This window comes from Sitophilus oryzae, unplaced genomic scaffold (assembly GCF_002938485.1).
Source record: "Sitophilus oryzae breed Bouriz unplaced genomic scaffold, Soryzae_2.0 scaffold_1297_pilon_pilon, whole genome shotgun sequence".
Lineage (NCBI taxonomy): Eukaryota > Metazoa > Arthropoda > Insecta > Coleoptera > Curculionidae > Sitophilus > Sitophilus oryzae.
In genome coordinates, this window is record NW_022145945.1 from 9640423 (window position 1) to 9657227 (window position 16805).

Here is a 16805-nt window from a genome sequence, read left to right on the forward strand (position 1 = left end):
TTTCATAAAAAAGTAGCAAAGTAATGTGAAAATCGCATCTTTACTTATAAACGAGAAATCCCATAAAACATGAAAATGGGATACCTTGTATCGATGTGATGCGCCGTAGTGAACCGTGCTAGACTACCGGTAGCTAGACGGTTCGCACTTTGGTCAGGAGAGATATTAAAGAACCAGCTAAAATTCTTGTTTTCCCGACTCTTGTACTTTTTAAGGTTAGATTAAATTTGTCAGCTTTTTTTTATTAAGGTTAGATTAAATTTGTCAAAAAGGGTCAAAATTTCCGTTACCGTAGAATTTTTCTCCGTTGACGGAGAAAGACTTAACTTAAAAAATTCAAGCTATAGGGAAAATTACAACGACTCGGTTATAAATAAACAAATTAAGTATCACGAGACGTAATTAAATAGTGAAGCTGAACGCATGACGTACACCTTTCCCTAGAACTTAAGTACTGACAAAGGTACTGATTGGGTCGACCGGTCAACTGCGACAAATCTGCTATATCCCCTTCCACGTCTCTTAGCGATGTGCACAGTTTCTCGGTTTTCATACGTTTGGCAACGTGTTTACTGTCCTCTCTTTTTTCAGTACATTATAAACGCATTGTACTCTTCTTACATACGGAAATCTCGACCCAAGACTAACCTTTGTATGAAAAACAAATGTATTAAAAAGAGACAAAAGTTGGATTGATACATTTCTTCTATGCGGTATTGCCGGATTTTGCATCAAAATTTCAAACCGCACAAGTAGGGCTTTATGAAAAATGTTGCATCTAGGGTTGGAACTTTATTTTTTTCAATTAGTTACCCATTTTACTATAGCTGTAATAAATTGTATTTCGCTAGATAAATTAACTTCATTTGAGTAGTATACATGAAAGTTTTTAAAATAGTTTATTTTTTTCTATACACATTTTCCTACAAACGTAAATATCTGTCAACCGGCTATTTATATTTATCTCTTTCGCATGCATTAAAATGATAAAGAATTAAAAATTTGAAACGCCGTAGCTTTTTATATAGAATATATAAATTACTTCTGTCAAATCTCAGTTACTCTTATCATAAATAAAAAATACAAAACGCTACAAATTAAAAGAACATTTTACTATTAATTTTCGTCATTTGCAACTTCTAAAGCTAGCATTACAGTTGACCTAAATTGTTTTATTTGCCCATTTCTATAATTTAAAGACAATATTGTGTCCCGTAGTGGGTGGAAGCATTAATAATAGGTAAAAACTTTACAAGGTTACATTTTGCTTATGAAATCGCTAAAAGCACGCTATCTAGAAATAAACTACTTTTATGTCTACTTCAAATAATTGTTAGTTATTAAACATTTTTGAGTGGCATCTGAGTATGTTTTTGGTTTTATTAGTTTCTATTTTTAACATAAGCATAACAAAAACTTTTAGTTAATGTTAATATCTTTATCAACCTTTTGATCTATGGCAACTGTGGCATGATTTTAGATAATTAAATGTGACAAAAAATATAAATATTTTGTCAGTTGAGATATATTTTTGAGATATAAAGATATCGAGGTTTAAAGTGGTTTATTTTTTATTGTTTTTATTCCAAACTACTTAAAACTGAGATAAGATAGCAATAATAATGAATATATATAATATATTATTGCGACTGTCATATTAAGAAATATAATTATTAGTAATAATCGGCGTCACAGCGTGAAATTTGATCGTCTAGTCAATTCACGTTGCGGGAACTTTCACTGTGGATCTTAGTCGTTTACTGTAATGATACAATATTTCAGTAAATGGGGTATTTTCGAATTGGAGCTATAGGTTATTTTACACTCTCCCCTAGAAATCTAAGTACTGGATTTCAATTTCAATTTTATAAAATTTGTAAATTTATGCCGTCGACTGCAACGAAGGCGAAACGAAGCTGCCCTATCCCCTTCCGCGTCTCATAGCAACGTGTACAGTTAACTAACTTATTATTTCATACATTTGGCAACAATTTTACTGTTCCCTCTTTGTTCAGTACATTATAAATGCATTATACTCTTCTTACATACGGAAATCTCGACCCAAACATCAATCGTCTTGCTTGACTCTAGTATGACGCCGACATAATATACCGATTTGGTCATTTTAGAAGTGTGGTCTGGATTTTAACGTGTAAGACAGTGATGTAGGCAGCTTAATTGAAAATCAAATGTATTAACAAGAGATAAAAGATGGGTTGATACATTTCTTCTATGCGTAATGCCCGATCACATCGGTTGCATCAAAAGTTCCAACCGCACAAGTAAGCGTTTATGGGAAATGTTGCATCTATAGGGTTGGAACCTTATTTTTCACAATTAGTTACTCATTTTACTACAGATATAATAGATTATATTTAGCTTAGATATATTATCTTCATTTCAGTAGTATACATGAAAGTTTTTAAAATAGTTATTTTTTTTTTCTATACAAATTTCCCTACAAACCTAAAAACTAGCAACACTGTGTGCCGCTTTTGATTTTGTCTCTCTGTCTCCCAACCGGTCATTTATATTATTCTCTGTCTTACACGTTAAAATCCACACCACACTTCTCAATCTACAAAATCGGTAGATTTGAATTCATATTTCTCGTGAAATGTGTCATTAAAAGAATGGCATTGACATATATGAGGGACGACTCTATCAATATGATTTTAGAACAACTATATTATAGTTATAGTTACTATAAGCTTACTAATTTCTCTGAAATCACTACTTACTGGTTCTCCGTGACTGATGTCGTGGGACATGATGTGAGCTACCCTAATGACGTCCTGCCTATGGGAAGCTGCCTTCGCTACTTCTTCTACCGCTTCTTGAACTGCCACGTCATCAACTTCTTTGCGACTGGCCGTAGTAGCTGTTACAAGATTGCTTACAGTTTCAGCTGCAGTACTCTCAGCTGTTGATACTACGAATATTGGTGTCTAGAATGAAGAGAACGTTAAATTTATAATCTTTAATATGTTGAAGCTGGACATACGGATGGTTTTTCATCGTCAACTGGCTCATCCTCGATATCCTCGTCGTCAATGTTGCTGATTTTCTTCCCAAGCGCCGCCTCAACTCTCTTCTTTTCTTCCTTCATTTCGTTTCGTTCCTTCTTCCTTTGTTCCTTCCTTTCCTTCTCTTGTAGTCTTTGTCTTTCCCTTTCCGCTTGTTTAGTGGCAATTTCCGCCTTGTACTTGTCCAGAATGGCTTGTTCGGCGTCGGAAGTCATCGCTAACAGGGAGCCAGGAGTCTCGTCTTTTGATCTGAGAGCTAAATAGAATAGCAGTTAATTAATTGTTTACAACTTCTAACAACCTGGACATTTGTTCCAGTAAATTTAAATCGTGCTTAAATTTATCATAAATAATTAAATTTACCAAAAACCGCAGTTTTAAATTTCACCTTTTAATAATTATTACAATATTCGGAAATTTTATAATGCCGCATGTGGTATGCCGATTGATTTTGTTATTTGTGGGTAGGCAAGCCATTTGGAATTATTATTTTTTGCGTCTGGTATCTAAAAAAGTGACTGAAAACTAAAGAGCAATCTGAAATTGAACTAATGTTATAAATTAGTAAAAAATATAAACAAGTAGGATGCAATAAATATATTATTTTTTTATTAAATTTTATAAACCTCAAATCGAATTATGGAGTCTTCTTAATATATTACTATATCCTGTGTGGAACTTTCTACACTAGTATGTCTTGTATTGCTAGTTTTAGCTGAAAAAGGAGCGAACACTCCACTAACTGGACCAGAGCCGTTCTGCTTTCCAAGCGGAAACAAACTTAAATCGGAACTCAGGAACCTGGAAGACTCCATCCGTAGCCTGGAATAGGTATCTTCCAACGATCTAAGACACTCGAAAACGTTTCTCAGAACTTACGACCGAGAAAAATCAAAGATTTTCCTTGGTTTAAGTAAGGACAATCTTCGGTTAGGTTGACAGGACTCTTCTCAGCGAATACCTCAGTAGACTGAAGCTGAGAAACAACGGCGAATGCAGATTCTGTGGGGAAAATGGGGAAACTGCAGAACATCTCATCACTGAGTGCGCTGAGAAGACAACCATTAGTGCCATAAATTTTGGTACGACTGAGGTCGGAGATGGAGAGCTGACCTCTGTTGAGCCGTGTCAGATACAGGCTTTGGTCAAAGCCCTGAGTCTGTATAATGAGTTATAACTGGTTATAACTCAAGAAAGGAGAACATACAATAGATCTATAAGGTCGCGGTGATTAACTTCTTCTTAAAATTCTACATGTAATGTCTTGTTGTCAATTTAATGTCCTTTATTATGATTTCAAGTAGGTAATCCAAATTCGTTCTGCATTTTCGGACAGCGAAAATTAGCATTAAAAGTAAAACAGCAGAACGATTTTGGGTACAGTTCGTATAATGAGGGAGAATACTTGATAGTGACAGTTATCTATTCGGAGATACAGGAGTTTCATTTTTATTTCGATTTTTCCAAATAATTTCTGAAGTAACGTCAATATCTGGATGAAAATTGGTGTCCGGAAGTTTTTTGACATGTGAAATTTAATTTTGATGTCAATATGATCCCTACTAATAGAGGGTGCCACCTACATATTTTTTAACTGGTTTGAGAGTAATAACTTTTCTTCCGTACCTGTATAAAACTACTGACTAAAAAAATATACATTTATGACGTTTTTTACGTGAAAAAGGTCACTTGGTAAAAATCGCTACGAGTAATGGTTTTCGAGATATTTGGAATCGAAATTATCAATACCTGTCAATCATTGACATAAATTAAACATGCATGTTGACTAAATAGTTATTAGACTGAAATCATAAATTTTAAATGTTTTTGTGCCAAAAGTTCAACAGAAACTGTTTTATCATAATTTCTTGCAGAAAAAATTATGAAGAATCGAAAAAAAAATAAAAATTTCCCAAATTTATTATTTCAGATAAATAACTATCTACTCAACGTGTTTATTTTTCGTCAATAATGACATGTATTGACTATTTCCATTCTAAATATCTTAAGAACGGTTGCTCGTAACGATTTTTACAAAGAGATATTTTTTACGTAAAATGTCACAGAGATATATTTTTTCGCTCGGTAGTTTTATATAGGTACGGAAAAAAGTTATTAAGCTTCAAAACGCTTAAAAAACACATGTAGGTGGCGCCCTCTACTAGTAGGAGTCATATTGACATCAAAATCAAATTTCTCATGTCAAAAAACTCCCAGACACCAATTTTCATCCAAATATTGACGTTACATCAGAAATTGTTTAGAAAAAATCGAAATAAAAATGAAACTTCTACACCATATGTATCTCTGAAACTAAGCATTTTAGGACATACATTTATACGAACTTTTTTTACTTATTTTTATCTGCAGAATATGCTGCCGAAGTTTCCGGAATACAGTTCGGACCACCCTGTATATTCTGTAATTTTTTGAATGTCACCTGTCGAAGTACTCCATACGGAAAATTAGGGTATAACAAGTATTCACCAAGCGAGGATTTTGAGAGAGAAGAGGAATATTTATAAAAGTGTTATTGAAGATTACCTTCTTCACTTTTATACTCGTTTTTACCTTGGATATAATCGTCCATGAGCTGACCGATTCTTGCTGCCAGTTCTGGGTATCTCTTCAGCATTTGCATGCTCTGATTTACCGTGCGATCGATATCCGTAAGACGTTCCAGTACTCTGGGCTGTTCTCTGGCTGCCGCTTCAATACTGCTGCCTAACAGGTGACGATAATGTGAAATGGCGTGAGCCCGATCCTTGTGGAGGGAACGTAGCAACTTCTGAAGACATTTCTGCACCCGATGAGTCTAAAATAAGGTATAGAAGTTCTAGTAATGATTTAATTATTAATTTATTAATAAATCGAAATAAATCAAATTTTGCTAATTCATATAATTCAATCCAATCTGATTCTGTATATTTTCAAAATGGACTTGAGGTATTTCATTGATGAATAACAACTATCGAATAATTCCAATGTATAAGTGATTTAAAATTAGGGTCAGATTCCTCATAGACAAACCATCTTCTGATTAAGGTTGTTATAAGTAAATTCATTGTATATTCTATATATTCTTACAAGATTAAAACAATTATTGCTTACGTTTGGAGGATTTTCGTTAAGCGCTTGTGTATAGCATGTCATAGCCTCTTTCTTTCTTTGATTGATGTGTGCCAGGACTCTCTGTTGATGCATGGCAGCTAGTTGGTGTTTCTCAGCGTCACCGTCCTCCTCGAGAGCCTGAACGGTCTGCTGGAATCGCTGCGTCATGCGTTGCTTAAACTCGTCCGCTCCTCTGGGATCGCTTGATCTCATATCTTGATACCTTTCCTCCAAATCCGACCAATCCTTCATGACCCGCGTCACTTTTTCCCTGTGCGTTTCTTCCAAACGCTCTTGGGCTTCCTTATAGCTTTGGTGTTCGTTTCTGGGATCAAAATGCGTGAAGTAAGGGTCGGGAGTAGCTTCCGTTGTCGTTCTTTCTGTTGTGGTCGTTGTTGTAGTTGTCGTGGTGGCGGTGGTTGTAGAAGGAAGCTTCGCGGCGCTCGTGGTGCTTTGTTGTGTCGTATCCCAATCGGTATCATCATAGTCTGAAATAAAATAAAATTGTTTAGCTTGAAAGTCGACATATTTTGATTTGCGTATCTAAATAAATATAACAAAGTCGAGTTAGTTACGCCATTTATAATTCAAGAACGGCTGGACCAATTTTAATGATCATCGCATGAACTATCTTTCGCAATTGTTAGTTCACGTCAAGCACGGTTCTAGCTTATTCGTAATACCTAATTGATATCAATTGCCAATCAGTGATAATATTGACCATGGTTACTATTTGGTGCTATTCTTGCAACGGTCGCGACCCAAAGCTTTTGATAATTTCGGAGTGGTTTTTTTTTGTATGTGTATTCGGCATAGGGGGCAGACCTTTAAAAAACCTATCTACGACTTCGCTGTAAAATTAATAGGGGATCCAATAAACTTACCATCATCGTCTTCATCATCGTCATCGTCTTCATCATCAATGCCGGGGTCGTCAGAGAGCTCAGTATCATCGATAAGATCGTCTAAATCGTCTTTATCATCATCCTCATCGGAATCATCATCGACATCATCTACGACATCAGAGAAAACATCTTGTTCTTTCTTCAGAATGTTCAGGCCCACCGGTTTCTTTGGTTTGATATTATCTGAAAAAGATTGAGAGAACGTTAATTGAATATTAAGCAAAATCTGTCGGAGTCGTTATACTCTGACCATAAAATATTAGGCTAAGAATATGTTTGTAAAACATTGAAGTCATAACACATCATTTAATTGAACATTAGGCAAAATCTGTCGGACTCGTTATACTCTGTTCATAAAATATTAGGTCAAGAACAAATTTGCAAAACATTGATGTCGTAATATATCATTTTAGGCCAAGACTGATATTGCAAAATATCGATATCGTAATACATCAATTAATTGCATATTAAGCAAAATCTGTCGGAGTCGTTATACTCTGACCATAAAATATTAGGCCAAGAACAAATTTGCAAAACATTGATGTCGTAATACAACATTTTAGGCCAAGACTGATATTGGAAAATATCGATATCGTAATACATCAATTAATTGCATATTAAGCAAAATCTGTCGGAGTCGTTATACTTTGACCATAAAATATTAGGCCAAGAATAAGTTTGCAAAACATTAAAGTCGTAATACATCATTTTAGGCCAAGACTGATTTTGTAAAATATCGATGTCGTAACACATAATTTAATTGAACATTAAGCAAAATCTGTCGGAGTCGTTATACTCTGACCATAAAATATTAGGCCAAGAACAAATTTGCAAAACATTGATATCGTAATACATCATTTTAGGCCAAAACTGATATTGCAAAATATCGATGTCGTATACATCAATTAATTGAGTATTAAGCAAAATCTGTCGGAGTCGTTATACTCTGACCAAAAAATATTACGCCAAGAATAAGTTGGCAAAAAATTGAAGCCGTAATACATCATTTTAGGCTAAGACTGATATTGCAAAATATCGATGTCGCAATACATTAATTAATTGAATATTAAGCAAAATCTGTCGGAGTCGTTATACTCTGACCATAAAATATTAGGCCAAGAATAAGTTTGCAAAACATTAAAGTCGTAATACATCATTTTAGGCCAAGACTGATTTTGTAAAATATCGATGTCGTAACACATCATTTAATTGAACATTAAGCAAAATCTGTCGGAGTCGTTATACTCTGACCATAAAATATTAGGCCAAGAACAAATTTGCAAAACATTGATATCGTAATACATCATTTTAGGCCAAAACTGATATTGCAAAATATCGATGTCGCATACATCAATTAATTGAGTATTAAGCAAAATCTGTCGGAGTCGTTATACTCTGACCATAAAATATTACGCCAAGAATAAGTTGGCAAAAAATTGAAGTCGTAATACATCATTTTAGGCCAAGACTGATATTGCAAAATATCGATGTCGCAATACATTAATTAATTGAATATTAAGCAAAATATGTCGGAGTCGTTATACTCTGACCATAAAATATTAATCCAAGAACAAATTTGCCAAACATTGATGTCGTAATACATCATTTGAGGCCAAGACTGATTTTGCTAAATGTCGATGTCGTAATACATCAATAATTAATTGAATATTAAGCAAAATCTGCCGGAGTCATTATACTCTAACCATAAAATATTAGGCCAAGAATAAGTTTGCAAAACATTGAAGTCGTAATACATCATTTTAGGCCAAGACTGATATTGCAAAATATCGATATCGTAATACATCAATTAATTGCATATTAAGCAAAATCTGTCGGAGTCGTTATACTCTGACCATAAAATATTAGGCCAAGAATAAGTTTGCAAAACATTAAAGTCGTAATACATCATTTTAGGCCAAGACTGATTTTGTAAAATATCGATGTCGTAACACATCATTTAATTGAACATTAAGCAAAATCTGTCGGAGTCGTTATACTCTGACCATAAAATATTACGCCAAGAATAAGTTGGCAAAAAATTGAAGTCGTAATACATCATTTTAGGCTAAGACTGATATTGCAAAATATCGATGTCGCAATACATTAATTAATTGAATATTAAGCAAAATCTGTCGGAGTCGTTATACTCTGACCATAAAATATTAGGATCCAAGAACAAATTTGCCAAACATTGATGTCGTAATACATCATTTGAGGCCAAGACTGATTTTGCTAAATGTCGATGTCGTAATACATCAATAATTAATTGAATATTAAGCAAAACCTGCCGGAGTCATTATATTCTAACCATAAAATATTAGGCCAAGAATAAGTTTGCAAAACATTGAAGTCGTAATACATCATTTTAGGCCAAGACTGATATTGCAAAATATCGATATCGTAATACATCAATTAATTGCATATTAAGCAAAATCTGTCGGAGTCGTTATACTCTGACCATAAAATATTAGGCCAAGAGTAAGTTTGCAAAACATTAAAGTCGTAATACATCATTTTAGGCCAAGACTGATTTTGTAAAATATCGATGTCGTAACACATCATTTAATTGAACATTAAGCAAAATCTGTCGGAGTCGTTATACTCTGACCATAAAATATTAGGCCAAGAACAAATTTGCAAAACATTGATGTCGTAATACGGCATTTGAGGCAAGACTGATTTTGCAAAATATTGAAGTAATACATCATTTAATTGAATATTAAGCAATATATGCCGGTGTCATTATACTCTGACCATAAAATATTAGGTCAAGAATAAGTTTGCAAAACATTGATGTCGTAATATATCATTTGAGGCCTTAATTTTACATAGAAATGATCCCAGTAGTATTTCCAATACTAAAAACTGATAAGGGAAATAGCTTGAATCGCGCGGTATCGTAAAAAATCAGTGGACCGATAGCTCCAGCAATAACGATATCGCAATTGCAATAAAATATCGGGTAAACGTTCTAGAACATAATCCCCGTTGAGTTTTTAGGACGATCAAATGCGGCCGAATCCGAGGCGGCCAATAAAGTTGTCCACGTCATTATTTATGACGCAGTCGTGGGGTTCGGTACGGGGATAACGGCAAAAGGTAAAGCCCAGAATAAATTCCGAGCGGGATTTTAATTGGATCAAAAGGTGATCTGGTTAATAAGAGGTTAACATGGAGAGAGGCTGGCGGAAAATTCAATTTTGGTCGTATTATTTCCCGGACTATGGCGGATTTGCTGGGAGAAGCGTTTCTATAAAAATGCGAATATTTTTTTCAGCTGGATGAATGGTTTATAATTACGAGGCTTTAAATGGAATTAATACACTCACCGCAAAGACTCACCGGTACGAAAAACGGACACCTTAAAATTTTCATGTATTTTAAAGTTTTATATATATGTTCTAGGGGACCGATATTCATGATCTTCTGAGCCATTTGTAGCTAAATTATTTAACTTTTTAGTATCTCTTTCTAAATTAAAAATGGAAGTTTCCATCTGTCAATTATACTAGGGAATACAAAATATTGTTATTTTAGTGAAAGTTAGGTTGTAGCCTTGTTTATATATGCTTTAGGTTGCTCAACCGGCTAGACAAAATGTGTTGCCAGGTGGAGGACAAGTCGTGAACCTTTCGGGGCGGAGTAGTAAAAAATATCGATTATTTTCGTTATTTTCCTCAGAGTAATGTAATAATATAGCCCGGATTTCCGCATCTTTAATAGTGATCAGCTGATTAAGAAATTTAAACGAAACTTTTATTTTATTTGTAGATTGTGGATTATTTTTGCCTGTTATTTTAAAAATTCTAAATCGTATTAACAAAGAAATTATTATTTCGATATGTTGGTACATTTTTTATAATTTATGATAATGCTAATTACTGTTAATTAATATTTAAAAAAAGTTACGTACCTACTTTAATTTGATTTAATGCAGGTTTATAAAAGAATCATTTCATTCTTAGATTATTTTATTCTAAATTGAGTGTTTTACGAATTTTCAAAAAATTGTTACTTGCTTCAATATTATTTGACATTACAATAAATATATTGTACTTGTATCCATCTAAATCTTTATTACACCAATTAAATCTTTATTAATGTAAAATATGGCCAGAGTTTTAAAATCAAGTTTGCTTTAACTTTGTATGTGTGAAGAATTATAAAACTAAAAATTTCATTATTTTAAAATATATTTTGCTTTAACTTTGTACGTGTGAAGAATTATAAAACTAAAAATTTCATTATTTTAACTCACACACAAATCCAGTTAAACCATAAAACTTTCTAAAAGCAGGATACATCTAAATGAAAACTGAAATAACTCAAGTACATTTTCATTAAAAAATCAGGAATTTCATTAAAAATGTATCAGGAAAATAATTTAATTAGATAATGCAAGATTTAATTTTTATTCTGTTTCATATGGTCTTCAGTATTCTCAATACACAGGGCGTTGTGTGTTTTCTACGACGTATGTGTTTCTCGAAACTACTGGAGATAGAGAGTCGGTTAAATGGGGAAAGAACTGCAGTTTTGTGAGGTCATAAATATGCGCCTTTCAGATTTTTGAAAAAGTTCATGGATTACTAGATATTTCCAAAAAAAAATTTGGCTATTTTAAAAATTGTCCCTAATTCCATTATAGTCTATTTTAATCAAAAATTTTCAGATAAAAGTTGTAGATAATCACATCCTTAATGAGACATCATAAAAAGCGCCATTTTTAAGCTTTTTACCGATATAAGCTATAATATGTTTTTTTTTCGAAAAATTATTGAGTTATAGCCTAGTCAATTCCTATCATTTTAAAACAATTTCACTTAGTTAGCCATGGAAACAAGTTCAATCGTAGTTGCCCTCAGAAATGCAAAACTGTCACATCTAAATTTTGTAAATTAAAATAAACAAAAATTGTAAATATGAATTTTTTAAATTAAGAAAAGCGTGTAGGATTATTGGTTCAACTTTTCTTGGCCATACATTTTCCAGGATACGTTGACCGGTGAACGTTATTTACGTTTTTTTATAGAACGGGTTTCAAAATCATCAATAGGGTGGTTCCAACATGACTTTCATTATGACACCTCCCCCTCATAATGAAAGAAATGTTAAAAATTATTTATATCACAATTATGCAAACTCATGGATCGGAAGAGGTGGACCAATTGCATGGGCCCCCTCGAAGAGGCGGTACGGGAGAACATTTTCTAAAATAACTTAAGTGTATGGGGCGTGATATTATGAAGTTTTAGTTTGCGTAATGTAAATCGTAAAGAACCGTTTAATAATATATTCTGTGTTTTTATGTTATAAATCATAACAGAGTAAGAATATCATACCAACTAAGTGAAATTAGCCAAGAAAGAAAAGAATTGGCTATAACTATAACTCTATATCTAACTGTAATTTTTCGAAAAAAACATATATACCTATATCGCTGAAAAACTTAAAAATGGCGATCATTTTCCAATGATGCCCAACTACAACCCAATTTAAATCGTGGGTTATTTTCTTGTCTTCTATTATAAACTTGTAACTTTCGAGAGTAAGTTCTTAAGTAATAGTAGCATAATTTAATCTAAATTTCAAAAACGTACAAATTATAATAATATATAACAGTTCGGTCGGGTATTTCGCCTGAAATCTATAAACAAAAAAAACTTACCCCAGAGACTAACCAACGCAATCAAAATACGCCTACGGCGGATTTTGGTTTGGCAAAAAAGTTAAAGAATTTGGGAATTTACTGAGTGGTTAACTTTAACCGTGAATAACTTTTAAAGGAGTAGGTTTATCGAAAAATTATAAGAGACCGTTTTTGTAGAGCGTTTAATTCTGTACTGTATGTGATTGTCATGGCTGCAAAAGAACAAGATCGAGAGAAAAAAAAATATTTGCAAAAAGTGGCAAATTCCCATGTAATTTAAATGGGAAACGAATCGTCTTTGGCGCAAGGTTTATTGTGAATATTAAGGGTTTACAATGGTCTGTTATTTTTTTTAGACAATAAACTAAAAATTTAGAGAGCCTCGTCAGAGAAATGATCAACTTGGTAAATAACGGACACCCTACTAGTGATACACAAACGATATTTACCTTTAAAATGTTTGGGACAGCACACGAACTCTACACCGCTAAAGAGTGAGATGCCACACGGCAACAGCATGGCAAAAGAACGCAGTTGAAGTCCTTTATCTTGACAAGCTAAGCCTGCAGTGGAGTTCCAACGACCAAACGTCCAGCAGTTGCTCTGGTTGTGGATGTGGTCGAACATGCAATTTTCGGGCACTAGAAGAGCGTCTGACTGGAACGGACCCTCTGAAAACAAAATAAAATGAAAATATAACGGTCGTCTCTATTTTATGCTCTGAAATAAGATATTATTTGTTCCGTCATCTGTCTCGATTTGTGCGTCAGCGGCTTTTCAAACCAACTAAAATGCTTAAAGTTTTAGGGAGTACCCTCGAGGGTACTTATTTTGTCCCGTCGTCCGAAGCAAGATACAAAAATAAAGAAACGGTATTTAAAGTGTATAGGCTTAGTGCATTCTCCGCCGGTGCTGCCACCGCCCGAGAATATCGTAAATAACGAACACATACAAATACACGGGTTTAAATGGCGAGTAAACGTTTGTGGAAATTCTAAATAAAAAAATAAAAAGGTAAATATTTTGATATCTTCAGAAGGGCTAACTTGCATTATTATTTATTATTCCAGTTAAAAAATTTTTTAGATGAGTTCAGCTACGGTAGCGAGCCCAAGTGGTAACCAACTCAAGGCGGAACTCAAGAACTTGGAAGATTCCATCCGCAACCTGGAATGGAAATCTTGCAATGGTCTAAGACACTCGAAGAAGTTTCTGAGGGCTTATGATCAAGAAAAATCACAGATCTTCCTGGGTCTGAGTAAGAACAATCTTCGGATTGTCACGGGGTTTTTAACAGGACACTGTCTCCTCAATGAACACCTCAGTAGATTGAAACTAAGAAGAAACGGCGAATGCAGATTCTGTGGGGAAGATGGGGAAACACCAGTACACCTCATCACTGAGTGCGCCGAGACGACAACCATTCGTGCCATGAATTTTGGTACGACTGATATTGGAGATGGAGAACTACCCTCTATAAAACCGTCCCAGATACTGGCTTTTGTCAAAGCCCTGGGACTGTATGATGAGTTATGACTCAAGAAAGAGGGACACAATGGATCTGTAAGGTCGCAGTGATTAACCCCCCTCCCACTCATTCTAAAAAAAATTCTACGGTAGCGAGCATAGTTTTATCACCGGTTTTGCTAGTGGGGCATAATTGGAGCTATTTCGGCTATAATGACATTTTTTAAAGGTACATAATTATAATTTTAGAAGACGTTCATAAAACATTTAATCACTAGTTGATTAAAAAAGTATACTATTAATATTGCAAATTATATTGCATCCTCTCATAGTATATATATTATGTCTATTTAATTTTTTAATTATGTAACGAGCACTTTGTTTACTCACTTGTTTCGTCGAACTGTTTGAATCCGTTTTTGATTTTGATCAATTTGGTGTGAGAAACGATCAAGCATATACAATGTTGTTTCAGGAGAGTTGAATATCCGGGAAGTTAAGTTATTGAATGTTATTGTACCCAACAACGCCTCAATTACGCTCTCCTTTACGCGTTACCATTTTTTTGGGCAATTTTATTAACATTTGAAATTGTCACAATACAACAAGACGCCTAGTTCAAATTCTTTTTCACTTATTTTTTACTACACGAAACAGCGTTACATCACACAAACCTCGTACCTGATTGTTTTATTGTTTCAATAACTGCACTAGCAAAAAACTAAAATACTTAAATATTACGACAAAACTCCCATTTTAATATTATTTTAACGCGATCGACATGACGGCGCCGTGAACTATTTGTTGATAATTTCTGATTTCTGCCGTAGAGTGCGTTGCGGTCGGAATTTGTTGAAATCAACTGAAATGCACCAAGCCTATAAATGTAACTACTATTAGAGAACAGTTTAGTTTTATAATTATAAAAAAGTTCTGGCACAACTCACAACCTAAACTCACAACTTATATTGATTTATTGTGAAAATAATGAATATTTATTATAATATTAGTTGTGTAAAGTTTATTAAAATTCTGTAAACTTTGTAAATCGTAGTAATTGGGAATTTGAGTGGTTATTAAAACAAACTATTATCCACAGAAACAGAGATCTGTATTTCGTAGTTTAATTATAAACTAAAATGTTGAGCAGAGTAAACAAAAATAGAAGAGTTAAGCATCTGCAGAATTATAGGTATTGTCTGACATAGAAATTGCAACACCCAGAATATGCTTAACTAAAATTAGCTTATACTTATGGTTTCTCCCTTTAGATTTAATTAAAAAAAGACAACAGGGTTTATTTTATTATTTTTTTGAGGATTTGTTTCGAGATATTCAGTCATAATTGCTTTTGGGGATTGAAATAATCGTTTAGCAATGGCAATCAGTCAAGTAATTTTTGTACAGACTTAAATCAATTTAACGGTATTTATGACTTAATGTTTTCCTTAAATCATGATTATCTGCAAGTTAAGTCAATAAATTGACTTAAATCAATATAATCACCCCCATGTCAAGACAACCAGAATTCAATTTAAGTACCTATTTTTAAAAAAATAGGTACTTAAATTTAATGTTAATATTAATTTTGTTGTATTACCGATTTTCTTATTAACTATATTACAAATTTATTGGTCGCGTTCATCAGGACGTAGCGCTATTGCAGCGATCGCTAATTTTCTGCTGAACGCGCAGATCAGTTGTGAGCGAACGATCAGTTGTGAGCGCTCTGGGATCAATCGCCATTTTTTTCCATCAGATTTAAAATTTAAAATACGCTACGCTACCGCGATGCAAGATGGATTAAACGTCACATACGCCAAATGTCACAAAGAGTTTTGGAAAACGAAAACAAACCATTTTGTTTATTGTTCTCGGTTGACTAATCCCGTCGATTTGTGCCAAAAATGGGTGATCTACTGGCTGAAGAAGATCAACCGCACCTCCTATTATTAAACCTACATCTAGAGTGTCTTCTTGAGCAATTAGCACTGCTGCTTGGATAGGATCATTGATGAAATTGATAGCAAATTAATGTACAAAAGTACATGAAGAGTACAAGTGCAAAAATCTAAATATAAAATCTATAGATTTGTATTTTTGAATCAAAATACAAACACATAAAGTTAGATTAAGTTGTTATGATGCTTCTTAGGCAAGGAAAGAGATTTCCTTGTCTAAGGGATGCTAAAAAGCGCGTTCAGCAGGACAACCAATCGATGGCACATCGCCCACTGATGAACGCGACCATTGTAGATACTAGATACATACAAGAATAAAACCACTTAAAATAAAACGATTTATTTTCAGAATAACTACAAACAATAAACCATAAAAATTATACGCATCAAAAATATAAAAATAACTTATACTTTGTACAGGGTGTCTCATTTTTGTGTGTTTTACTGGTTGCAGGATGTTTGTAGTTCACAGTTCACACAGCTTTTTAAGTTTTCAATGCCAGTTTTTCACTTTTCACAATTATCACGGGTTTGAGTAAATAAAATTTAAATTAAACTCACAACATAGCAATAATTACTTTGAAAATGGACGCTTTAAACACTTTTCGGTATTTTTTCAATGAGGATGGTTTAAATTTTGAAATATTTTATCATTTTTGAAGATTCTGACTTTGACAAGAGAAAA

The 16805-nt window shown here is 33.5% G+C and overlaps 1 protein-coding gene across 1 annotated transcript in view; it reads right to left on the reverse strand.

Annotated features, from left to right (window-relative positions):
• The window catches only part of LOC115874733 (amyloid-beta-like protein), a 298193-nt gene that overhangs the window by 3967 nt on the left and 277421 nt on the right, over nucleotides 1-16805 (reverse strand). The window contains exons 4-9 of the mRNA XM_030890003.1: nucleotides 13142-13363; nucleotides 7022-7225; nucleotides 6138-6625; nucleotides 5598-5841; nucleotides 3005-3282; nucleotides 2742-2948 (exon numbers count right to left, since the gene is read on the reverse strand). Coding sequence (XP_030745863.1) covers nucleotides 2742-2948; nucleotides 3005-3282; nucleotides 5598-5841; nucleotides 6138-6625; nucleotides 7022-7225; nucleotides 13142-13363 — 1643 coding nt within the window. The remainder of the gene's footprint in view (nucleotides 1-2741; nucleotides 2949-3004; nucleotides 3283-5597; nucleotides 5842-6137; nucleotides 6626-7021; nucleotides 7226-13141; nucleotides 13364-16805) is intronic.